Source organism: Hydractinia symbiolongicarpus, chromosome 2 (genome assembly GCF_029227915.1).
Source record: "Hydractinia symbiolongicarpus strain clone_291-10 chromosome 2, HSymV2.1, whole genome shotgun sequence".
Lineage (NCBI taxonomy): Eukaryota > Metazoa > Cnidaria > Hydrozoa > Anthoathecata > Hydractiniidae > Hydractinia > Hydractinia symbiolongicarpus.
Genome location: NC_079876.1, coordinates 10,878,906 through 10,906,122, shown reverse-complemented (window position 1 = coordinate 10,906,122; position 27,217 = coordinate 10,878,906). Strand labels below are relative to the sequence as shown.

At 33.1% G+C, this 27,217-nt stretch overlaps 2 protein-coding genes across 2 annotated transcripts; one reads left to right on the top strand and one right to left on the bottom strand.

The window, feature by feature from the left end:
• Nucleotides 1-576: 576 nt before the first annotated feature.
• On the top strand, nucleotides 577-14,403 carry LOC130629370 (spliceosome-associated protein CWC27 homolog). The gene is made up of 15 exons (XM_057442527.1): nucleotides 577-751; nucleotides 5,460-5,595; nucleotides 6,334-6,375; nucleotides 6,772-6,803; nucleotides 7,134-7,277; nucleotides 7,457-7,558; nucleotides 7,954-8,066; nucleotides 8,811-8,880; nucleotides 9,999-10,088; nucleotides 10,792-10,907; nucleotides 11,443-11,537; nucleotides 11,700-11,812; nucleotides 11,973-12,103; nucleotides 13,100-13,168; nucleotides 13,988-14,403. Exons 1-15 carry the CDS (start codon nucleotides 710-712, stop codon nucleotides 14,067-14,069), a joined length of 1,377 nt encoding a protein of 458 aa, XP_057298510.1. The 5' UTR covers nucleotides 577-709; the 3' UTR covers nucleotides 14,070-14,403.
• Nucleotides 14,404-16,945: 2,542 nt separating this feature from the next.
• On the bottom strand, nucleotides 16,946-26,211 carry LOC130629369 (Krueppel-like factor 12). The gene is made up of 3 exons (XM_057442526.1): nucleotides 25,766-26,211; nucleotides 18,918-19,830; nucleotides 16,946-17,806 (listed from the first exon to the last, which is right to left on the bottom strand). The coding sequence occupies exons 1-3, from the start codon at nucleotides 25,865-25,867 to the stop codon at nucleotides 17,622-17,624; spliced, it is 1,200 nt and encodes a 399-aa protein (XP_057298509.1). The 5' UTR covers nucleotides 25,868-26,211; the 3' UTR covers nucleotides 16,946-17,621.
• Between the last annotated feature and the right edge of the window lie 1,006 nt (nucleotides 26,212-27,217).

Below are 27,217 nucleotides of genomic sequence, written 5' to 3'. Positions count from 1 at the left end.
CTTCTCCATGGTAGACACGTATTGAAGAATTAAACTTAAAATTATTTAATTCTAGTGCAAGCAATATGATTTAAACTTATTATTTAGTTTTCATGGAATAAAGTTTAGTGTTTTTTATAACAAGATGCAATAAGAGTATTTTGAAAGTTTTTTTATAATGAGCACAAATAATATTTGTTAAACGAACTTGGTAGTATGTGAAACGAACTTGTTAGTATGTGAAACGACTTTTGCCAGTAATAAAAAATATTTGAACATAAAACTTAATAAATTCAAATAAAATAAACGAACTTTGTATATACAGCAAGATATACTTGCATGTTCTTTTAATGTTTTTTGCACAGTCTGAATTGAAAATCAAAATCGAAATGCAAAATGATTTCACGGACTATAGTTTAGTTGACAATGATTAAAGTCTTTCGCAGCATTAAAATTACAGATTTGAAATTAATAACGAAGGAGGATGTTACGACAAGCTTGTTCAACCTTGTTTTGATTATATATAATTCTTAAATGGTATTAATTATAATGTGTTGTGTATTGTACGTAATAGCAGATGTTCAAGATATAAGTGAATTGTAAAAGCAGTTTGGCTGCCCAATGACTCTTGTATTGCCTGTTATATAAACTTACATCTGCAAGTTGGTTTCCAATAAAAATTTGTCAATAAACACCTATATGATCTTACATTTTAGAAATTTAGAAGGTTATGAGCAACATATATATTCAAGAACCTCCAACAAATGGAAAGGTACATTTGTTTTGTTTTTTTTACCAGAAATAATCATGCTTGTGTCCTTGAACTTGGTAGATCTGTTCCTTACAGCATTTAAAGATCATTCAGGTAAAAATTAATATAAATAATGACAGTAGGATCAGAATTTACTTCATTTAAGGACATATGGTAATGATAATTAGTACTGCTTATATGTAACTTACATGTGCACAATATTTATCACCTTCACACAAACCTTCGTTAGCATCAAAACCTTTGTTCTTATTGTTAACCTATTGTTAAATACATGCACTATTTTTAAATAGAGTTCAATTCAATAGAGTTAATGTGTCACATGCAAAATATAATTAGCTCATGTAAACTTCCCGTAACTCATTGTTATATTTAATTGCTACAGCCATCAAGGGAACAACAGAAAAAAAAATTAACAAAGCCTTAGGTTTTTATTGTTTCTACTCATGAATGACAATGTATTGTTTTTTGTTTTTACATGTGAATTATTATGATACTTTGATAGAATCTCGTGCTTTGCGCACAATTTTACTGTTTTTACATAAACCTAAATGTTGTATTTTATTTAGGGACCGTCTCCACCATCGTTTTACATTTTATACGAATTGAAACGATCATTTCTACGATCCCGATTTTTAAACGATTTACAGTGATCTTTTCGCTTCTTACAATTCATCTGTAACAGTTGCTTGAGTCGATAATAGTACTTCTTCAGTTTCGTTTATCTCAACAACAGGTTGCCAGTCACTCACACATCTTTTGAAATCTAACCAATTTATTTCACCTGTGTCTTCATTTTGGACATTTAAACAGCTACCATACTGTCTGCCTTCTTTTCCTTTTCTGCTCACTTTTCCTGCTCTGCTGTGGACTAATCCCCTTGTCCATTCACTGTCGGGAGTTAGCTTGTAAACGATTTTTGTCTTCAATTTTGCTATTCCTTGGACTGTTGACGAATTGCTAACATTTCGATTGGTTGTGATTTCATTTGTTGATATCTTGTGTGTTGTTGTTTCATTCATTGAGGCACCGTCTGATGTTGTTTCTTTTGTTGTTTGCAAATTTGTTGTTTTCTCATTTTCTGGTTCTTCTGTATTGCTACTGTCAAAATCATCTGCACCAACATATTCACCAAAAACATCATCGCGTTCAAGCGGAATGCAATTGTTCACTTGTGTAGTTGTCACTTCAGTACTCCTTTCTGTGTCTTGTAAAGGTTTTTGTGAATGCAAAACTTGGTCCAACTTCTGCAAGCGACACATGTGTACTCTAACATAACTTCCACCATGTTTTACAAGGACTTGCTTATTCTCCTGTCCAATTACAGTGCCTGGTCCATGCCATTTTTCACTGTCTTTTCTCTTATAAAAAACTCTATCTCCATTGATATATCGCTCATCATTGTAACACTGAACATTATGTCTCAATGCTCTTCGTATACGCTCAGAAGACTCTGCTGCTATAAAGGCTCTTCGTGATGCATGCATTACAGCAAGGTTATGGGCCACGGTTTTGCTTGAAACTGTGTCATTCATAGCTGGCAAATGATCAGTGAGGATGCAGGGATAGTCGTGATTTTTACCATAAACAAGTTGATTTGGTGAGAATCCCTTGTTGTTTGATAAAGAATTCTTTGCACTTATAGCCCAGAATAGTGCCCGATTGTGTGTACATTTTGTGTCTTCAATAATTTTTTTCAGCATTTCCTTAATCATACCATTGTGTCGTTCACATAGTCCATTTGACCAAGGACTATGTGAACGACATTTCTTCATACACTTCATACACAACATTTCTTCATACACTTTGTTAACAAATTCTCCACCATTATCAGCTTAGAAACTTCCTTGGTTGACCAAATCGGGCTAACCAAATTTCAAAGATAATATCTGTTATTACATCTTTGTCTTTCGTCTTTGTCAATTTTGCTGATGAAAATCTGGTAAAAACATCTATGATATGGATAAACCATAATGATTGCGAAAGTTGCACAAGATCTAGAGCCACACACTGGTTAAATTCTGATGACATTGGTAAGCCAACAATAGGGCGCGGTCTTGGTTTTCTGTATTTGATGCACATTTTACAAGAGTTTGATACTTCATCGATGACTTTCATAACTTCACTTCGGTCATTTAAGAAGGAATTAGATGCTTTGATGAGAGATTTTAATTTTTCAGCACTTGGATGGCAAAATTGACGATGAAGTTTGATAATCTTACTTTTTCTTGATTTTGTACTTGCACAAACAAAGGCAACCTGGGGTAACAAGTGGTCATGTTTCTTTTCTTTTCATCCATCTCTTATGTTGTTGTTCAAAGGTATGCAATAATGGCCTGTAGTGGTAAATTTTAAAGGATGGTATTCTCCAAACATTGTAACCGAATCGTTGATAAAATCTAAAACTGCCTCTGCTTTTTTCATGGAAGCTTAACTCAGTAACAAAGGAATTTCGTTTGGGACAATTTCTGTCTCCAGATAAACTTCTTTTGAGCCAATAATTACAGGTAAGAACACTCTTTTCATAGAACAAACTGCTTCACTATCTCCAAATTTAAATCTTATTTGGCTGGGATGCTCTTCGGGCAATCTATCATTTTCAAGATTATCAATAAAACATTGATACCAAGTATTATCACAAACGGTCTTTGTGCAACCACAGTCTAAAACTGCACATGACAGAGTTTCACCGACCAGAGATTGCATTTCATCTTCTCTGATTTTTGCAAAAAACGTAACCTTAGAATGACTGTCATCTTTTCTAACATCCTCAGGTTCCTGGTTCTCATAAGAGTGTGGACAGTTTGAAGCCCAGTGATATATAGATTGGCAAATATTGCATCTTGATGGACTTTCAGATTGATCGGATGGATTCATTCTTCTATTGTTAGGTCTGTTTTTTTTTCCTGCATATCTCTGATTTGAAGCAGTTGCAGGTCTTCCTCTTCTAAACCTTGAGCGTTGATATCCCCCTCTTTGAGTGAAGTAATTTTGCTCAATTGTATCTGCACTTGCCTGAAGAACTGGTTCTATCTTTACTTCAGTATTTGTTCCTAATGAGGCCACCGTATCCCCAAATATTTTCTTTAACTGCCGTACCATTGCATCATACCGTAGTTCATTTAAAGTTGCTCTTGCTAACTGTTGCTGCTCTGGTGTAAGGTTGGCACTTTGTAGAACTCTATATGCCAACACTCCATCAGGAAGTACCATATTATGTCCTTGGATCTTATGGTATAACCGTTCAAACTCTATAAGATAGTCATTCATACTCATCTCAGGCGGTCGCTTAAATCTTTCAAAGGTTTCATAAGCTAGGTAAGCAGTTTGATTCTCATCTTTTAAATATATTTTGTCCAATCTGTTAGTAATGGCTTTTACTCCAGTTGCTGCACTTATCTGTTCAATGTCTAATTCTAGAACTGATTCTTTAGCTTTCCCTCTTAAGCCCATGAATATAGCTGGCCCTTGTTTTTCTGCCTTTGATTCTGTCAGTGCTTGCCATATTTGCACTTCTTTTTTCCAATCTTTGTAACTCGTCTCTTTGTCTAATGATGGTGGGGGGACCCAACTTTTTGACATTTCACTTTTATTCCTCTGCTACCATTGTTAAATAGGAATATATATATATAAGACTAACCTGTAGGTTATCTTCACACTAGTTCTTTACTGTGTATAACGCAACGCTAAATTAGTGTGATTGATTCAACTCAACACTATTGAACATCACTCTGACTAAACACAACGAATTACCAATGATACTGGTTCAACACAATTAAAACCCCACCACCAAGTGATTCTTATTAGTAATCGCCTAGATAGAAGATCAACATTACCTCTTCCAGTCTGATCTAGACTGTGTTAGATTTAAACTCAACATCTTCTGTATCAAGTCTGTCCTTATAACCTCCTGCCAAAGTCTTTCTCGGTCTGCCTCTGGGCTTTGCCCCAGGAAAGTCACGTGAGTATCAGGAAAGTCATGTGAGTATCAAAACAGTGCTCTCAAAATAGAAATAATAAAACAGGTAGCAATGCACAATGTACAAAGCTATCATAAAAAGTTTTAGTAAATTCCCTTTGATTTTACATTCTAGCCATAAACATGATTTTACATTAAACACAAAATCTTCAACACTATGCGTGTTCATTTTTTCTTTTTTTAAATATATATATTTTTGCTTTTGTCATCGTTAACACTTTTAAACAATAGCATGCAATTTACATGTAAGAACAAAAGGATTCATTTTATTGTTATGACTTGCACACGATGATAACAATAGAAAGCAATTCAGTTCATGCATAAAAAAAGGTTTGCTAAGGTTCTTTATGTAGGCATGGATCTTTACACGATGTCATAAAACTCACGTACACGTAAAGTTACATTTAAGTGGTACTGTAACATATAAAAACCATTATAAAACACATGTTTGCCGTTTTCGAAGTGCAAAAATACAATAACCTTAAATTTAGATTTTATCTACTGTAGAATAATACAAATTTTTCAGCACCAAATTGCAATTAAAAAAAAAGGTTATGGCTAATGAAAGAGGGTACAGGCACTTTATTTGTATCATGTATTGTACCAGTGCTTACACTCTACAACACATGTAGTTTCACACCATTTACAGCCTTGCCTATGATGACTGATAAATCTTGTTGTGGGTTACCCAATCAGCGTAAATTTCAAAATTAAACAGAATTTATTTATTAGGTTCTTTTGAAGACATCACTTGGTGATATTGATATTGAGCTGTGGTCCAAAGAGGCACCAAAAGCATGTCGAAATTTTGTTCAATTGTGCATGGAGGGGTATTATCACAATACTATCTTTCACAGAGTTGTAAAAGGTGAGTGCGTTCAGCTGTGCATGAAGGTATATTAAATACTTTAAAATCTGACTATTATTATAATATTATTGTGACATATGCCAAGTACATATAAGTTTTAAATTTGTGCCAGTAAATTTGCAAGCACAAAAAGACAGAGAGGTGGTGACAGGATAGTGATCTCCCCCTTCCAATGGTTTATGTACTACAGGCCCAATCTATATTAAAATTTTTTATTGTCTGTCTGTGAGCCAATAGTAGCCTTGAGTAGCCATGTGAACATTCCTGTGGATTTTACCACACAGTGGTCATTGCCTGAAAAATTTGAAAAAATTGATTTAGTTCCTGATTGATTGATTTAGTTTTAGTCCTAAAAGTACTGAAGAACCAGTCTTTTCAGAAAAAAGCCTAGAAAACTTTTAAAGAATCTTTGTCAATACCGTTTCTCCTGTGTACATTTTACACCTGAATGTTTAAACCAATATTGTATTGTGACAACCTGAATCAGCTGTTAATTCACTTGGTTTAAAACATTTATTTAAACCTTGTCCTTGAAAATCACAAAATCTGCCTGGTCTTTTTAGTGAATTTGTCTAAAAAGTCCTTGTAGGTTCTGGATTTTTTCTTTTTACGCTTACAACTTACAACATACTAATCATCCGAAAGTTCTTGCTTCTTTTAAAAGCATCCCTGTTGAAAAGCCTCTCTAATTCCATGCAAAAGGATTAATTTCACTAAAATTACATTATTATATTTTAGGTTTTATTGCACAAGGAGGTGATCCAACTGGCACAGGAACAGGTACGGTTTTGGTATATGGTTTAAAAAGGAGATTGTACCAGATGCAAAAAGATTTATTAGCTTAATCTATCTTATCTGAATTGAGGTTGAAGCTCGTCAAATAAATTTATTGTTTCTAAAGCGATTTAGCAATTATAAAATTTAAAATTGTCATGCCTTTTTAAAAACTATGCTTATGTAGTTACATGTAAAAATAAGTTTAAGCGCAACATTTGTTTTGTCTTACTCCGAAGCATTGTTATAGTGGTTTGTCTCAATTGGGTTTAAAAACAAAATAAGTCCAATATGCTATATTTTAAAATTATTTCTTTACAAGGCATCGTAACCATTAGAAGTTACACTTTAAACACAATATTAAGATGTTTACTTACAATTCTGTTTCTTTTACTCATTCAGGTGGAGAGTCTATTTATGGAAAACCATTTAAGGTAAAAGATGTATAGATGCCATGATGCTAAAATGTAAAAAACTTACATCGCTTATTTATCAATGTGGTTGCGATACATACAAAACATTTAAAGGCATTTTTTAGTTTTTGCTATTATGTTTATATAATTTATAAAATGCAAACATGTGGATAAATTCACATGTTCGCCTGTCTTTTATGCATCAAGTTTCATTTTTCTGTGGCACAACTTATTTCTCAAATACAAACAGACAGAATATGGCTATTATTAGAGAAATGTTGTTTTTAACCGCTGTGTAAAGTGCTATTTCCTTCTGTTCTAATTTGCGTGGTTCACAATCATTTTTATTAGGATGAATTTCATCAACGACTTAAATTTAATCGTCGTGGTTTGGTTGCTATGGCAAATGCAGGTGCTGATGACAATGGAAGTCAATTTTTCTTCACACTTGACCGAGCTGACGAACTTAATAAGAAACATACAATCTTTGGAAAGGTAGATTTACTTTTTTGTGAGAAAACTCAAAAATCTATTATTTGAATTTCAAATGATTTAATGTTTTGTTTAAATCAACAAGGTTTATTGTTACCTCTTCTTAAGTCACCACTTTTTGCTTTTTTTATAATTTCATGTTATTGATTACATTTGTAGATTTTTTATACTTTCTTATACAGGTTACAGGGAACACAATCTATAATATGATACGCTTTAACGATCTTGATATTAGTGATGCAGATGACAGACCATATGCACCACCCAAGATTATTAAAACGGAGGTAGACTATTAATGTGCATCCGTGACTTTGTTTCTAAATAAGTGTCCTTTTATTGCTCCTTTCCATATAGCTTTTAAAATATTTGGGATTTTTAGTGAAAGGGAAACAAAATTATCATCTGGAAAAATTTGTTGTGGTCTTGTTACGTCTTATAAATAATAGTTTTGTGGTTAATTTTATTGTTTTATATAGAGATACCGCCTTTTTACCCGATATTAAAAAGCTTGCATCATAGATCTAAAGTATTACATGCAATTTCTTAATCGTGCACAAACTGATTAAAATATTTTTATTATTTTTATTGAAGCTCCTTTTTACAATCCATTATCATGTTTTAACATAAATGCAAACTTTATTTTCTTTAAATTCATAAATCTCTTAATTTTTCTGTTCAGGTCCTTTCAAACCCGTTTGATGATATACAAGCAAGAAAAACGAAGAAGCAATTGGAAGAAGAAGAACAAGAAAAACAAAAAGGAAAAATTAAAAGCAAATCAAAAGCCACAAAGTAATTTCTCATCTATTTGTTAACAGTTACAATTTATTTAATGACTGGATTACCTAAAATAGAACGAGAAAAACGTTTGCTTATACAATAATCAACTCTTTACTGCTGTACACAATAGTCAGGGAAGTTAATCTTGCATATCAGGGACACAAATTTCATCTAACACGCCAGCATGTTCTAGGTCATTAAAACCCAAGGTTAAAAAAGTTGGTCTTAGCCATTCTAAAGTTTTTCGTAGGTGTGTATCTTAAGGACCGTTATAATAAAAGTTTACTTTATCTACTCCCCCCTGTATAAGTAAAAGTTTGAAAGTCTTTTAAATCAAATCAAAAAGCTACTTTTACTAGGACAGAGCTTGAGGAAAGGGTGAAAAAAGAAATTACCGTAAGTACTGACTTACGGTAATATCTAAAAACTTCTAGCATATTAAAGAAAGGTTTCGCCTTTAGATTTAATTTTTTAACTCAACGAGTTTTTGTTTTGTGTTATTGTGTATATTTTCAAATGATAGTCTACCCTTGCACATTTTTTAACTCCTCCTTCCCTCTAATAAGCCCCCCCCCCCCCCCCTTCCAGTAAACCAACACCCTCAAAATCGCTCCTGGAGACTTGTAAGTTTTCAGAGTGTATATAAAAATTACTTGCTGCTTTACAGAAGAATAATTTTTTTCCTAGAAAACAACCACCCACTGAGTTAGTATTAAACAACATGTTATAAAATTCTAAATTGTTCATTTATTTTAGAAATTACAAGTTGCTATCGTTTGGAGAAGAAGCGGAGGAAGATGAAGATGAAGCTGATCAATTTACAAAGGTAAACACACCAGTTAAATACATGCAGTAGCCTTTTTTTAAAAACACTATTACGTATTATATCTCCTTTATAACTCCACCACCGCAAGTGTAGTGGAAAGTATAAACCTTTAGTAACAGTGCATGTGAATATGAGAACAGGTTGGATTCTAATTAGCTTGCTGATTTTTTTTTCACATGGTGGACAGCCTTCTTCAACCTCCTTTGGAATTTGCTTTAAAACTCCCTGAATTACCTAAAAGTTTTGGACAAATCTCAAGGCAAGAACTTTTTGCAGAAACAAATGTTTGTGGAATTATTTTTGCGTTTGAGTGTCTGGAAATAAAAGGAAATATTTGTAGAATAAATTTTTGCTCAAAATCTTAAATAAAAATTACATAAATATAAGGTCTGGAAAAGTTTTTTACTATAACAAATTCTTTCCCTAAGGTAGTGACATCCCTAAGGTTTTTTTAGAATTACATGGAATTTGATTTTAGGAAATTTGATTTTGACTGTAGTAAATCTAAGAAAATAACATGTCTTTAGATTCATGTTCATCTGCTTTAAATTCGTTTTAAAACTTACAGATTCTGCGAGGAATTTTCGTAAAATTCTTCTCCTTCAATATTGTATAACAAAAAGCAATGTTATAACACAATCTTTCTAATACATTTTTTAAAGTCAGAGGATATTCTTTTAATAACAGCTAGAGTGAGAAAGTATACTTTTCAGAAAACATAGAAGTAATTTAAGTTCCTGAATGCAAAGTCTTGACACAAAGCTAAGGAAAATTTGAAATGATCAGACATCTTGCATACCTTTATCATCTGATATTTTCGTTTTACTGCAACATGTATTGAACCTGAGACATATTGATTGAAAATCGTTGAGTTAAAACACCATAGGTTCCTGTTGTGCTCAGACTGTAAATGAAACAGTTGATTGAAGCAGCTTTTCTCAATTTTCTGTTCTGCTTTCGTGTTGAGAAATAACATTAAAATAACAATCATTTTATTAATTGTTATTGGCTTTCTTTTTGTACTACCTTTCAGTTCAAATCAGGTATTTTTTTATTTCCTTTCTGTTAAAAGTATGTTAAAATCATGTATAAGTATAATGAAAATCTTGGTTTGTTAGGAACATCACATTAAAAGTAGCCATGATGTTTTGAACGATCCAAAGTTGAGTTCACAGCCAGCGATTGATCCTACGGAAAAAAGGAAAAATGTAAGTCCCTTTGTTTTTCATTATGCTTTTTATACAAGTCATAAAACTCCATTTTATTGCACACTCCCTAAAGAATTGTAGTGTTTGCACGTTTATCGTTTAGTTTTAAGTCATATTATGCCAGCCAACACAAATTGTTAATTATTTATGGAAATTTGCTTCTTTCCGAAAAACTAATTAAATTTTCGAATAGAGTGGGATTCAAACCCACGTACTTTAAACTTCCCGGCTTCAAGGGGCAGCTTCTCTAAGACTTGCGCCTTAGACCGCTTGGACATCTATCCATGGGACGAATCGTCATTCTGACCTAGCTAACGGATCAATCTTTGTTGACCATGCCACTTCGTCAAATTTTTTATATTTGTGTTTTATGACATTAGTGATAATATGCGGAAAGACGAAATATGTTTCTCTTGCTCTTCTTCCTCCCATATCAACTTATGGCTGTAGAAATTGTGGTAACTTTTTGATAACGCGATACTTTTGATATGTTTTATACTTATGTACCAAAACAAAAAATGACAAATGTATTGAATCAGTATGAATTAGAAACAGTGGTAAACATGGCTGCCTTTTGTGTGAAGTTAATATTTCAATATTGTTACTGCTGCGTATGTTATGATAAACTTTTCACAAAATAAATGAGAAGATGTACAGCCACTCACACTGCGTAGTTGACAGGTAAATTTTTTATTTATTTCAGGAGAACAGTGAAGTATCAGACAGCATTCGAAAAAAGCTAAAAAAAGATGAAAAAGAAATTATTCAGAAAGAAGAAGAACTAGAAGATATTGAAGATAAAAAGAAAAAAGAGCGAAGGTGCTTTTAACATTGAATAACCAGTTAACTGTTTGATAAAAACTCACAGAGAAAAACCAGGGGCAGGGCAAGGCGTATTTAGATTTTTCCTAAGCTTTCATAATGGGGGTCATTACAAATTGCTATCAAAGGAGGGGGGGGGGGGAAAGGGCGGGGAGAGAGGGGGGGGGGGAGATTTTAAAATTAGGCAAAAAAGAGTAATTATTTAGCCCAACATTGGTTTTTTTCGCTGTCATGTTGAAATGCTTTGTTACCCTTCTTTGTTTATGAAGCTACTCTTCTATATCTGCGTTTAGCAAGCTACTCTTCTATCTTGCAAATAGTTTTAGGAAAGTTACTATTTTCATACAACAGCCAGAGTAAATTGAAAACATGGCAATATTCAAAGATAACTTTCACGATGGCGTGTAGATATAAGTTATACTTATATATTGCAGCTATAATTTCTAGTTGATATAAGTATGGCTTGTGTGTAAACATTCTGTTTGAGGAAATTTGTTAGTCAAGATTGTTCTTCACTTTATTTCTATTTAAGGCGCGCATTACAAGAAGAAGCTAAAAAGTTAAAGAGAGAATTAAAAGCAAAAGATAAAATAGAAGTTGATAAAAAAGAAGAAGTTGAAAAACCAGGTTAGTGGTTGAAATGTGTTTGTAAATCTGCTGGTTTTATGTGATTTTATTGACATGAAAAGAACAGTGAATCTTTTTAGTAAAGTAGAAAGCAGACTGAATTTTCTTTCTAAAAGAATATGTTTCTACCCCCTTCCCCCTTTTCTTTTTTTGTAATATTAGAAAAAGAACCGGTGAACGATTTGATGCGAACACTCCTCGACGAGCGTAAAACTTTCATAGAAAAGAAGAAAGAAAATGTACTACTTAAAAAAGGCGGTAATCGAGAAAGCCAGGTGAGAAAAGAACCCAGATATGTTTATAAAATTACAAAATGACGTGAAATTTGTACCTGGTAGAAATTTTTTGGAATTGTGTTATGGAGGATTTCATAAAATTGGCTTTTAAGTGAATTAAGTTGGATGAATCAACTTTGCAGTTATGTCATTTTTACAGACCTTGGAACTGCTCGCTGGTTTTGAACAAAAGCTTTCTAATATGATTGCAGCGGAACCGCCTTCCGATAGTAAACAGAAGGAAACGAAAAAAGATAACGATAAAGAAGATGATGAGAATGATGAGGGATGGTATGTAGTCTTTTAGTAATGCAAGTTTGTTCTGCGTTAAGATTCCTTTCAAGATTTTAATCCTAAATTTTAAAGAAAAACGAAGTTGCTTGAATTTTAATGTGATTACTGGCGCATAAAAAAACAGAGTTCCCACGCCTTCTTTAATCGCCTTAAATTCACAAGGTCTCCTCAATTCTCCTCAAATATCCTCAATTTTTTTCGAAATTTAGGTTTTGTTCTCAAATCTCCTGAAAGAAATTTAACATTTGGTTATTTTTTATATATGCTATTTTTATACTATTTATTTCGAATCACCACAATTTGTGGTTGCTGTGGCCAGCAAACATCAAACTTTTTTTGTTGTGTTTGTATTTGAAACAAAGAAAATATTGGGATGCCAGGTTGTATGTTCCTTCATTGTTACAAGTGCCAGTATTTTACCTTAACTCTTCACAATTTTTTTAACAAAACCTCCTCAAAAATCACAAAAATCTCCTCTAAAGTCCTCTTCTCAATTTTGTTTTTAAAAAAAAGTGGGAGCCCTATAAAATGTCTATATATACGCTTTCTAAAAAAGAAAAAAGTGTTGACTTGAAATGTTTGAACTGTAATTTGTAAAAGTTACAAGATTATCGAACTTTTTTTGTGCTGAGCAACCTACTAGCAACTTGAGAATCAAACAAGTTTATAGTTTACAGACAAAATAAAACTATGCAATTTTAAATCACTTTAGAAATTATTCTCAAATAAACTCTTATGAAGGGAAAAAATGTAATTGAATACCCAAAAATTGTGCTTTTTTAACTATCGAGGAACTAGAAAAGCAAATTTGTAAGTAAGTATCAAAATCTTTCATTTTAACCTTAAAACAGGGCAATCCGATATAGAAGACTCAAGGAAATTTACCTAGCAATCCCCAAAGAAGTCCATTAATAAATGTGCCTATGTATGATCAACAAGATGTGGCATGCCAAAATATATTTTTTTCTTTCTAAAACGATTTGTATTTTATAGGATGAGCCACAAACTTGACTTTGAAAGCGAAGAGAAAGCGAAAGATGCAAACATGAAGGGTGACGATTGGTGAGTCGAACTAACATTCCATTTTTGAAATACTAATGTTTCATTATTTGCCTGAAAGAATTTATTTTCTTATAACATGACTGCGCTGACTGAAACTCATCCCCTTTTTTGACGAAATGTATCACACAAAAAAGTATACTGAATATGATGGCGACATCAAAAATTATGACCTTTTTGTGATCCACAAGCCAAAATTAGTAACACTAGTCGTTAGCCCGTGGAAAATCCACGGGTTCGCCCTTGCTTTTTATACCGAATTGCGTGCTTCTCGTTGTTGCGCAGCTAAGCTACCATTTTGCGTGACAGACAGACAGACGTATACGGGTATTATAATATAGATATTTCTCCTTTTCACAACAAATACTATTATTGCTTCAAATTGGGCCAGTGTGTTTATTTTTCCAATTGTCGTTTCCTTATTTGGATATTCGGTAGAAATGTGCGTTGGGTTTCGTCGGTGTAACAAAATTGCGATTTTTCGTCTACCGGTGTATTTACAAATTTTAAATGGGGATTTTAGGCGGCGGTCACACTCGTTCGACTGATCACCAGCATAATCTCTTCTCTTTATCTACTCTTTTATTTTTCTAAAATTGACAAAAAAAATGGCAGACCAAAAAAAAAGAAATTAAAAAAAATATATTTAAAAAAAAGGGAAAAAATGTCAACCACATGGTTTAAACCTTTTTACCTTCTAAGCAAGAAAATAAACTACTCGACCACCAACCACTTCCACCGGAGTGGTAAAGTTGGAACTTTAAAGTGTTGTTTTTCCAATATTTATAACTTTTCATACACATAATTCTTTTTATATTTTAGGTATGACATTCACGATCCCCGCAACCCAATCAACAAAAGAAAGCGAGAAAAATCAAAAAAAGACCACAAGGAGAAGAGATAACATCTAAGAAGGGGCGTAAAAGTGTTAGCAGGTGAATTGACCACTGAAGATGATTAGCGACCTGGATAGAAGAAATAAACTTTCCCGCTGAAATGAAATGTCCCGATGCTTGGTTTCACGTATCACGCAAACTTCGCAGAGTTAATATTGTGACTGGACTGTATGGAGAACGTAATTCATAATCACCTGAGATCATGATATCATATAGATGACGCCTTGCGTGATGCATCTACCGACGGTGACGTTATTTTAAATTTCATGTAAATACGGTGACGATTTATACATATATGTCCTCTATTATCTTTGAAAAATATGCTGACGTAGCACAACGCAAGTAATATGTCTTTATCTATGATGAACAAAATCTTCAACTTTAACAAACAAACGATGAAACGCTACTTATTTCCATGTTTGCTTTTTAATAGCGCCCTGCTTTAATAAACGGCCTCCTTTAATAAACGCCCTATTTAGAAGAGATTTGAAACAAAAGGGGTTTTTCATAAAGATTATTCAATATGTCCGATGAAGATATTGTCAATGCTGCAGCAGCTTCTCTTAAATAAATAGTCGGAATCTACTCCATCTTTTTTTGAGATAAATTGCTCCTAAAAAATTAGACAAGCTACTATTTTGAAGTACGCCTGTGAAAATCATTTAGCCGAAACACGTGCACTCCTTCACAGTGCATGTGTTTGATTTGCGTGCTTGATTCGGCTCTGTTTTTGTTATTACTGGACTGGAAGTTTCAAAGAATACGTAAATGAATTCTGGTTATGTCATTTTTTGATGGGGTAGCATTACCTGGAGAAAAAAACGTCGCACGGATGCACGCAAAGCTCTTTTCCAGGATATACTGTAGCGGTTATAGTGTCACGAAGAAGAAGAAAATAGAGTTTTTAGTTTCGAAAAGTTTTTAACAATTTTTAACAATGTTTTTATTTTTTTGCCTCCTTCATCTTTCAGCATTCGTTTGCTTGCCTTAAACTACGTACTAACGATCATAATGTATCAATTGACAAGTGCACGAAAATCTCGTTCCAACACGTGTGATTTTCTCACCTTCGAGCAAGTTCTATACTTATCCAATTGATTTATCCAATCTCTATTCCCTCGTCCAAAAAGTCAATTAATAAAATAAAAACAATACAAGAGTTTCGGGACATACTTCATGTATAACCGATAAAAACATCCCTATACACAGTATATTCTCCATTGATACTATGTGAGAGAAATCCCTGAGATCAGCACCACCTTTGTGTTTTTAAATGTTTTCTCTATTCATTGCTGTTTTGACAGGTTATCAACAAATTACTTTTAGATTATGTGTCTGCATTTGCAATACTTTACCGTCGCGTATATATATATATATAAAAAACAATGCTAAGAAATAAATTAAAATTACCAAACGCAAAATTACGCCTAGGTAATTTTTCGTAAACAAAGAATAGTACAGATAGCGATTAAAAATGATATGGTTAATGTGAATAGGAGATAAATATTTAAAAGCAAAATTTGGCTGCGTTTAAACGCTTTTTTCTTTACTTGTTTACCAAGAAGTTATCAAATTTTATATCTTTTATATAATTTTATTTTTTCATGCAGTTTTAAATGTCCTATATCTTCGTGTCGCAATGATAAAGTTTGTTTGATGAATAAAAAACATCTTTTAAGAGTAGACTTAACCCTTAAAATGAGGCGCAATTTTTGGTACGACTAAAGAGCAAAAGAGCATTCCCTGGTCAGAATAACTCAATCTTATTAAAAAATTATTAGACGCAGTACCATAGATATGAGAGTAACTGGTTGGCGCTTTTACAGCTTTTGTTACAGCATACGTAAAGGAGATGCCAGAAGGGCATAGAACACGGATTTGTTATATTGTTTTCCTAAAGCGTTCAACCCGGTATCTCTCGTGAATAATCTATATTAAAATACCCGTATACGTCTGTGTGTCTGTCTGTCACGGAAAATGGTAGCTTGGCTGCGCAAGAAGCAAGACGCAAGCAATGCGGTATAAAAAGGACGGGCAAACCCGTGGATTTTTCCACGGGCTAACGACTAGTTTTTAAATATTTACGTTACTCTTTAGAACAAGAAAATGCTGTCCGAGTGTTTCTGCTTTGACTGTGCTTTTTATTTTAACTGAAGATGCGGAAAAGTTTTTTTAAATAAATTTGTTCCACCCGAAATGCTGTATCGCTGTGAGCGCTTCTTTGGATCTGCCACGTACTGTATACCCGCACTACAGCGTTCGACCTGGATGTGCGGTATGATTAACCTGTTTAAGCGCTCAACCTTGGGTTCAACGCCGGGTCACTCGGATATTTCTTAACAAGTAACCGTATATTATATTTTCAAAATGGCTACGATAGCTTTATTCCCCGGGTCTCCCGCAGAAAAGATAATTTGTGGGCGACCCCGTGAGTTTTTTCACGAGTGTAAATATGTACAGAATAGAATACATTTTTGTGTTAATAATATTGCATTGTTTAAGCACCAGGGAGTTGCCAAAGAAACGGTACTATTTAATGGTTGATAAGTTACTTCCGTATTATTTGCATGTTTACTCTTACTAACAAACCCAAAAAATATTGAATGTTGTGACGGTTTTTTCTTCAGTCATTTGCATTTGACATCTGTCGCCTCCTCATTTTCAAGCGAGTGAGCTTTCTGCGTTATAGCGAAAAATGCTGTCAAATGGAAACGAACTTTAGTGTGTCCACATACTTTGGGTAAAAAAGAAGGACACGAAATGACGTCCAATTACACAAATGCGTGTTGCTTTATATATGTGATGCAATATACCGGGAAACGTTTCTGACAAGCCCGTTTGTTGAAAAGGTATCAAAACGGAAAAAGTTTCAGCTCATGTTTTTTTTATTAATATCATGACACGATTTTTTATAGATTATTATTTTCGCAATTTCGAAAATCATTATGATATATGTACATTTTACAGATCACATCCCCTGGACAGCACACCATTAACTGTGTAAGCCCAGGTGGTTTTTTACAAAAACTCTTTTATTTTAAAAAATGCTAGCTATGCTATAATAAATATATACAAAGAAAAATAGAACTAGAAAAATAATTTATTTAGTCCTAAGATCTCTTTTTTTTGTTAGATTCAAACGAAAATATAAGCCGGTGTGGTTGATATGAAACAAACTGGTATCCAATTTAACAGAGACGTTTGCCTTGCTTGTATGTTTCTGCAAGTACTGAATAATCGGGGCAAAGTATCCTATGATGTAAAAAATGCTAGTCAAAAAATTAAATACTAAAAATATGCGAATAAGGATATAACAAACAAACGAACAATTCGTCACCAGGATCTCTTTTAAGGCCTGCAAACGAGACAGGGGTTAAATCTGCGCGTGCGCGTATAGACCTCTGTGATGCAAAATAGTGTAAAATAAATATGTTTATGAAAAAAATATATATGTGTGCAAGTAAACCGAACGACACACATGATTGGTTGTCAATCAGCCTTAGCAACCAATCAAATCTTACAAGAACAGCATATGAGAAAATGTAGTAAGTGAAAAGTATTCAACAGTTTGCCAAATGTCGTTTTGTGTGTAAAGATAAATGATCAGATCTTGAGAATGTTCTATGACAACGTAAACAACGAAAAGGTCTTTGACCAGTGTGTTTTCTGAAATGTCGAGTCAGCTCGTCTGAACGTGCAAATCTCCAGGAACAGCCAGTCCAAGAACATGCGTATGGTTTTTCACCTGCAGAGAAGGGGAAAAAGTTAGAAGAAAAATAGGGTTTAATGTGTTTGTCAGATATTAGGTTCGTTTGAAATACTCCCCAGCTCTGATTTCGAATTCCTCTTTTGGCAGGCATTTTGCATTGTTAAAAAGCTGGGGCTGGGGACTAAGGTGCTAATTAACATTTTCTTTTTTTCATGAAGTAAGTTTATCGTCAAAGAGAACTAAACATTTGTATTACAATAAATTTGAATTTGAATAAATGCTTTTGTTGAAATTTATTAAACGCGCAGAAATTTTAGCAGTAGTTAAAAATCTAAAAAACTGTATTCTCTTGTCCTCAACTTAAATGACGTCAGATTTTAGACCGAAATAATACTTTTAAAAGGATTGTGAAATAGATTGTACAGTTGTACCGCAAGTCATTTGTTGAGAAAGATGATCTTAATGTTTGGCGCAAACTCAAAAGCATTGACGATAAAACATATTTGCAGGGGAAGAAAACAAGTCAAGATACGCAGTCAGTGTAGATAAAAAAAATAATTGCGTAACAATTTCAACTCTATCTTCAATAATGTTTAACCGGATTACCTTATTGATAAACAGTTCACATTGTTTTGGCTTAATCACAATCGCTACCATTATTAAATTACAAATTTTTATCCGATTTGATAACGCTATACCTAGAGATTATTGGTTCAATTTGATCCAATCAGCAGGCGACAATGTTGAAATATTAAGAACGGACGTACATAGACAAAGTTAATCGCTGTTTGTAAACAAAACACAGACGTAAAAAAAACAACAACACAATACCATATAAGGAAATGTGTGTTATGATGTCATTATTAAAAACTTTACTTAAATTTTGTCTAAAACAGTCTTGGATGTAAAATCTGTATTCAATTTTTAAAATTCTACCCTCCAAAGTTTCGCTAATTATGAGGACAGCCTAATACGAACTTTTGCCTTGTTAGTAAATTTGATAGCAGCCGCGCCGTAATAACGGTTCAGGGGCCACATGACCCAGGAAGGCGAGGTTGCGCCTCATATTATCGAGCTTTTACCTATCTTGAAACGGTATTGCTTAGTAGAGTAAGAGGAAACCAATGAAACTACTCTTATGACATACCTGTATGAGTTCTTTGATGAGCTTTTAAGTGTGACGACTTCGTGTAACTTTTCGTACAGCCTTGATGCGTACATTTGTGAGTTCTCGCTGCTGCACGGCGCACTTGATTGTTCGTATTAGCCTGGGCAGTTGTACTTATTGTTCTAGGTTTGGTTGTGTATAAAGCGCTCAGTCTAGTTTGCTGAGGTGATCGTATTTGAGTTAAATGTCTGTCAATAAGATGCGGGTCAATATCAGTGGGGGAGATAATTAACGGTCTCGCATGATTTTCCTGAGTGACCTGCGTGACATGAGTAAACTCCGACAAGTTTAACGCCACGGGCCCACGGTTGGTCATGATACAATAATTCTTGGGTGGATAACTATCAAGGCGTACAGTACTTTGTGGCGTCACTATCTGATAGCACTCAGAGGGACCAACGCCAGGAGTAACGGTGGTTAATATCAGTTGGGGCGGCACGGCTGCTAATGAATTCGTGCACGTTGGATTTATGTTCAACAAAGTTTGTGAATCTTGAATCACTGTTGTTACGACTGGTCCTTCGTAGTTCATCGAAGAGGTGTTCACGTTAGTCCAATGATTAATACTGTCTAAAGCAGATGCAGTTTCTAACTTTGGTTCAACGTAATACGGTGTGGGTGAGGGTGGTAACCCGTCTACATTACTCTCCATCGTATTGCATCGATCGAAATCTTCGTCCAAGTTTTCCGTTTTTATCCGAAACGGTTTCATTTCATAGTCGTCAATAATATGAACCGTGGGCGGAGGGTCATCGATGACTTCTTGTTTGATTTTTGCATTCGGGAGAAACGTATCCTTCGAAAAAATTTCATCAATGTTGGCTGTAAAGTTATCTTCAACGCTATCTGGAAGAGATTCTTCACTAGAAGAACCGTCGAACTCATCCCAAAGCTGAAACAAAAATTAAAATTTATTTACATACACGTAATCTCTTTTCACGGTTGTATGGAAGTGGTTGTTTTGAGTAATAAATTATAGCGCTCTGAAAGCATGTCTGGTATTAGCGTATAGGTTGTTTAAAGAGCGTGTACCGAACATCATGTGCAAACCTCGTACTTATACTCCTTTTTCATTCGATCACCAAGTCAAGTCAACTATAACGAGGTGTGACTTAGTCAAAATTTATTTTCCGTATTAACAGCCCTCACAATTTTTTAAAACCAACATTAAGTTGATTTTTGAGACTGTATGTATTAAAAGTTATACAGTGCTGTATAAAGCCCGTAGTAACCAACGCAGCGAATTTTCCGTATAAACCGGTCAAACATAGCTATTAGTGTATAAAGCCTAATTTAGACTGTATAGCCTAATTGCCTAGTCATTTTTAACTGATTCTGTCAAAAATGCGACATAGGTTTATCACCATAGATTTTTCACTGGTTAACGATTTCAAATCACCAAGAAAACGTACATATGTTTTTCTACGCACACAAAAAACAACGTGCTAAACGAAACGTTTCCAACCGTACAACAAATGTATGACTTGCTTGGCGTGTAAAGAAACCGGAATAAAATATGGCAGTTGCATGTCTTGTGGCAACCGCAAATCGGAAATACGGATATTTATTACGGATACTTGAGAAGAAGATATTGCGTTTTGTAATCCCTTACTTAGCTGCATAGAGGAAATCGCCATTAACCGCATGCCCGAGGAATCACCAATACTTTGTAAACAAACTACAGTCAAGGCTACAGTATAAGTCATTTCTAAGGCTGTATATACACGGTGTTTTTTTAGAAACCTGACAAGGAGAGTTTAATCGCAGTTTTCTAATTTTTGAATGAAAAAATTTGGCTTGTGTTTTTTTAGTTCTGTTCAAAACTGTGTTATACCACACGTATATTCTATCCTTCTATTTTTTTAGCTGTTTTACACAAGTTATAAAATTTACTAAAGAGGTCATAAAATAGAGCTCGTTTCACATTGTCTAAACATCATTAAGTTCGAGGTGCACACTACGTCAATTTTTTTATAAAAGTCGAAACTTTGTGAAGTGTTTCTTTGCTCACATATTAGACAAGATAACACTTGGAAACATCTCCACGACAAATTGTATCCTTTTAATGCTGACGCGACTTAATGAATTTTTGTCAGTTGTTTCAAGCCTGCTAAATTAAAATTGCACTCCTCTCGGAAAACATTTTAAGAGCTTGCGATAACTTATTGGATATAGAATTTATATAGAGTTCAGAATCTTGTTTTTGTTTTAACGAGGGATGAACTACGATAAAGAGGATTTTTTTCTAATCAAGTTTAAGGTGTTCTATTGTGCTCTCCAAAATTACCATGTGACCACGTGCTTCTTAACTTCTTGACTTAATATCCAGAAATTCGAACAGGATATGTTCGCAAATAAATGGTCATGTGAACCTGGAAAGTGTCGAATATGTTCAAAATGTCTGTCCTGTTGAAGCCATCGTCTCTAATTATTTGTTTGTTTTAGAATAATAAAATGTGGTAAGTGCAACCAGGTATAGGTTAAGTCTTCGCTTTAACTCCAATAGATTATTATAAAAATTAACCATTTATTGTCATTAGCATCAACCAAAAGATTTCCTATCGGATGATATAATTTGGTCGTGTAGCAACCACTTAACATCGATAATTAAAACAAACATATCCTTAGCCATTTTGCAAAAATATTACCATATATGGGCATATTTGATCGTTGATAAGACAATCTGATTACAATTAATTGTTTTATTTATTTATCAGATATAAAGAAGGCTGCAGGATTACATTTACATGACCTGGTTTCCATATCAGCTGATCTCTCATAGCCTGGTTTCCACAATTACTAAGGCTTATGGAGTTTTCGTAGGAGCATGACCTTACCCTTTTCTAAGTAAATTTTCCCTTTCTACAACGAAAGTTAAAAACACACTTAACAACAAAATTGTGTCTTTTATTATTAATTGCTCTCTGTACGGAAATACAAATATATGAGCACGCTTAGGGCAATAATTACAGGTATATATCTCAAACTCAACACTTCCTCGCTTAGGTTAAAAATTTTGTTTTAATTACTGACAAATGAGCGTACATAAAGAGAGCATGTCATCTGAATAATCCAACATTCTGAATGCGCAACCTGTAAGCACCGATTCTATTAGATATAGTACAGCCCTAATTTTTTATTTCTACTTATTTCTTGTTAATTCTTTGTTAAGCAAGTAAGATAGAGCTTAACTGACATTTTTAATCTCCATCTCTTAATTTTTATGTAAACAAAACTCCCACCATTTGCATTTAGAAGAACATTATAACATTCTGAAAACAAAATTAAGTTTTAAGTTCTCTTTTAAAAACTATTAACAACTGAACGACTCTTAAAGCCAACCTCGTGCCCAGGTTAGGCTTGCTGTTACGTAACTGTGAAGATACTGCATGCAAAGGAGACAACCTGCTTTTTCACCTGTAAATATTTTTGAACAGCATTCTCCCGTTTTTTAAACAATATTCATATGTTTGCTGTGACGACTATGTGAAGGACTAACTACAAATTTCACAACGAAAATATTTTGTAGCATCATTGTGTTAAAAGGGTGTATCTTTATGATAAATAAACACTTTTTAGTAAAGCCGCCTTTCTTTTCTAACATATACATTTAATGTACATAATTTATCAATCGTATGTTTGACCACAGAAATTCCGAATTTCAATTTTTATACAAAAAGTCGGTTCTTAATGTAATGCTTTCTCCAGCGGGTGTCACCGGCATGGAGAAATGTCCACTTTCTAATCCATAGGCAAACAGGTTATTGAAAACGCCATGAACACCGGTTTATAAGGCACCAATCAAAAAAGCCAATTGTAGCTTGCTTGTGTTTTATGTTCAATTTTAAAATTGAAGTATTTATATTATAAATCGATGTAAACAAACAAAATGATTTTAAAATTTAAAATGCCACTAAACTTGAAAGACACCGCAACAAAGTTGTTCTAAGTTCTGTTCTAAAAAGAATATTTTTTTTCTCAGAGATATTCTTTTCACGAGTGCAATGTCTTCACAGGTGTGTCAAGATGAATGCGTGGAAAGATAAACACACTTAATGTTTTAACTTGTCGAAAATATTGTTGTGATACAGAAGCCATAACAAAAGGGAGTGATAAAGCTTGCTATCATCTGTTGTCAATATGTTGAAAATCTCCAAATGAAAACGAGGACACAAACCCTGACCGTTGGGAGATAATAAAAAAATCACTCACTCAAAAATCTCTCAAACTCATAGGTCACAAATAAAATAAACAAACAACCAAATTAAGATTCACTGATCTTGTTTATAAAATGATTTAAATCTTTCTTTCAAACGTCGAAATGGTTTCTTCTTTACTCCTCACTCTCCCCTTCAGTTATCTCTTCAAAATATTTATTCCAAGTCGATAGCAGAGAGGTAAACACAGGAGGGGATAGAAAAAAAACAAGATTCAAATCTGAACGTAGTGAATCGTACTGTATATAAACTTGCCGCTGTGAGTTTCTTAAGACAACTTAACAAAACACTAAAAAACAGATAGATACTTGTTTTAACAGCTTTGAAAGCTGCATATAACATTACATGGATTAGTGAGGGTTAAACAATGTTTTTATATCAAGGTTAGACATAAATTCCATTTCAAAACACGTGACTATATTGTGAATTAACAAAATATATAATCACATATTGAGAGAAAGGCTTTAAGAAAATTCCAAGAAATTTGAATTTTCTTGGAAATTAGTTTTTTGCGAAATTTATCTATCATATGATAATAAAAAAATACTTTAGCATTAATCTATGGCTTCATTTGCTAATCAAAACCAACAAAATATAAAGGGAGAAAACACAAGAGATGCGCGCAACCAAGGTTCGTATGTACAATTATTGTGACGTCACAACCCATTATAAATGTGGTCACGTAACAAGATCACTAAAATAGCACGTAGTTATAATAGGTGAGTTTTTTATTGCTTTGCTCATTTCACTAAACAATGTGACATAAGGCGGAAATGACTAGATAGGAGTATGTGCCTGAATACAAAAGTTATGTGCCCATACAAGTCGTTCACGGTAAAATTGCCATATCAAGCGTGAAATCTAACCTCTGCTGCTCGGGGGAGAATGCGAGAAATTATTAATAACACTAGACTGGTGGTTGTGTAATAAGGTTTTCCTGAAAGGCTAATTTTAGCATTAAATTGATCCGTACGAAGTTCAAAATTAGGTAAATTAAAAGTTGATGAGCAAATAAAAATTAGTTTCCGTTGTTATGGTGTAATTATTTTACACAAGAAAAGCGTTTGTTCACTGTTACACATTCTCGTGTGTGTTTTAATGTTTGTTATGATAAAACGTTGGCCTTAGTGACAGCGCGACAGGATAGCGCGACGGGATAACGCAACGTGACGCTACATTTTTCGTTTGCTCGGAGTTAAAAACTTTGTTGTAAACAAGAGAAAAGCAAAAACATAAACACCAAAGTAACACGTTGTTGAAATATTTTACAGAATGGTATTCAAACTCGACATAACTCTTTGTTTGTCGATTTCTATATTCATCATCGGAGCCTTGTGAAGTTTTTTTTCTTTATTTTTTCATATATAACTTCTAAGTTTTTCTTCACACACTTCTTAACAAACAAGACTTTTCAATTCTTGGGCTTTTGTTAAAAAAAATATTAAAGGAAAAAATAAAGTGAATATTCTAGCACCTGGAAAATTAAATGAAAACTTACAGCTTAAAATAAAAACACATTTTCTAGTAATGAATTTTTAAAGAGAAACTACACACTAACCTCCATCCCAGGAAAAAAGGTTAAACTTTGGATAACCTCTTGGGTTCATAACCGAGTCACCCATGTATTACAATGACACGAAGAATCCGAACGGATTAGATTGAAGTTTGATGGTGGATGTATTATCATATTTAACTTATTCGTACCCAGACTCTTTCGCACAGACGTGGAGTATGGAGAAAGAAACTTTATTTCAGATTTTTGATTTTGTGATTTACCGGCTGAGTATGGGAGCCAAGTTGGTTCAAAGATGTTTGTGTTTTTATTTGTTTTAATTTTTTAGCAAAAAAACAAAAAAAAAAACGGCGAAAAAGTCAGACATTAAAAAGTCAGACACGCTACTATGTAAACCGAGTCAAGAAGTTTACAAAGTTTAATTGAAGTTGATTTTAAATGTTGATTTTTTAGTCGCAATCTGCTAAAATAATCAATTTCGAAAACAACAATCCCTTTAAAAATGGAACAATAAAAACTGATATTTATAATTATTAAACAATTTTAATTAATAATAACATGTTTAATTGCTTATTATCCATTTTTTTATCGAATTATATATTTGATTCATAAAAAAAAGTTTAGCCAAAAACTATCGAAATTTTATTTGTTTTGATAATGTTGTAAAACTGCTAAAAAAATATTAGTTCATAGCTTTACTTTGCGTCATAGGGGGAGTGGTGTACAGAAAAGTTTGAAGCTATGTTTTCTGTTAAATTATCTTTCGCAAAAAATCAATCTTTCGAGTTTTGTTTAAAAGGTAACATGACTAATTAGTCAATTACCCCAATTTGGAAATGGGATCAAAAAAAATAAAAGTAAGAAAACAACAATAAACAAATCAAGAAAAAATATATACCGGAAATACAAAGAAACAATCAAACAACAAACAAACAAACAAACAAACATATAATCCAAAAAATATAAAAAATGTAAAAGAAATTCACGTTTAGTACATAGTAAACAAAAAAATTAAAACATAGATTTGACTCTTTCGGGAATACAATATAATTGATAGCTAAACTTAAAAAAAAAATTGATATAAGAACTGTACATACCGCTTGAAAATCATAACCCCATTCCGAATCTTCTACTGAATGTTTTCGTTTTGTAAAAACATTAGCTGTTGAAGCTAGAACTGGATCAGCTACGCTGTTCATTGTTCTCAATACTTTTCCAAAACAAGAAATTTCTTTAATCGATGATTACTTTGTTTACAAAAATATCTGTTGCAAAGATTATCCAATTTTTGTAAAATTATCTTGTTCTTGTTGATGTAAAATCTGTAACTTGCAATTATTCTTCCTCTGTTGAAATAAAGTTGAAGAAAGTTGTACAGAGATCTGTCTGTCCGACTAAGTTATGATGTAAAGTTAGATGAAAGAAAAGTCAAAGATAAAGAGAAGATTCGAAAAGGAAAATGTATAAGAATATATTATTAATGTTGAAAGAAATCTCCAAAAGCAGCTCTAACACAAAACGATGCCAAGTCCGACCATTAACAAGGCCTTGAGAAAGAGGAATGTCAAGAAAGATAGAATGTAGAAATTTTCTATACTATAGCGATTAACTGTGAATTGTTTTTAATGGGGGAATCACCATATCAAAACAATGAAACCCAAGCGTCTGAACTTCACCGCAGTGCTTTTTTACACTTAGCGTTTTATTTGTTATTTATTGTAGCAATTAATGAGAAGGAGGAGAGTTTAATGTTTTTCCGATAGCACAATAAAAAAGATAGAGAAATGAATGTTTTGTTGTGTGGCTGTCTGAGAAGTATTTTTTAAATTTTTTGTGTTGGATAAACACCCGAAATTCTACTTGTAACCATAAGAAAATAAATAAAAATGGCTACCCGAGAAGTAACATGCATATTTTGTAAACAAACTGTTGAATAATTAAAAAATATTTTAAAAAATCATTTATCTTAAAATTAGACAAATCCCCAGCATGAAAAGAACTTTAATTTAGATTGTGTTCTTCAAAATAGATTCTTTGTAAGATGTAATTGCTTTGCATGGAGATAGGACCTTGCATTGATGCACATGTATTTTTGTGCGTTGTTCTGATGCGTTTAACCATCAATAAATATCTGGTATCATGTTTGAAGTAACGTTTTTATGAATATGGACAAAAAGATAAAATAGAATAAATCTGACAAAACTAAAAAAAAGGTTCAAGCGTAAATACTTTTAAAACTTTTAATATATTATTTTTCTCTATTATTCTTTCACTACTCATTATTCTTTTTCTTTCTTTTCAGAATTTTTAATTCAAATTTGTTTTTATACGTTTTGTATACAAAACATCTTCAAAACACCTTCTTTGGGAAAATATCTAAAGTGTTCTGAATAATCGAGCAAACTGGTGTTACAAAGGTAATATATTTTACTCTCAGAAGAACTGTGAATTGCTTGACAATTATAAGATAATTATGACATTAAGTTAAAAACTTACACGAAATGACGTATGCCTTATATTGAAAATTTGAACAGTCTCTCCATGACCTC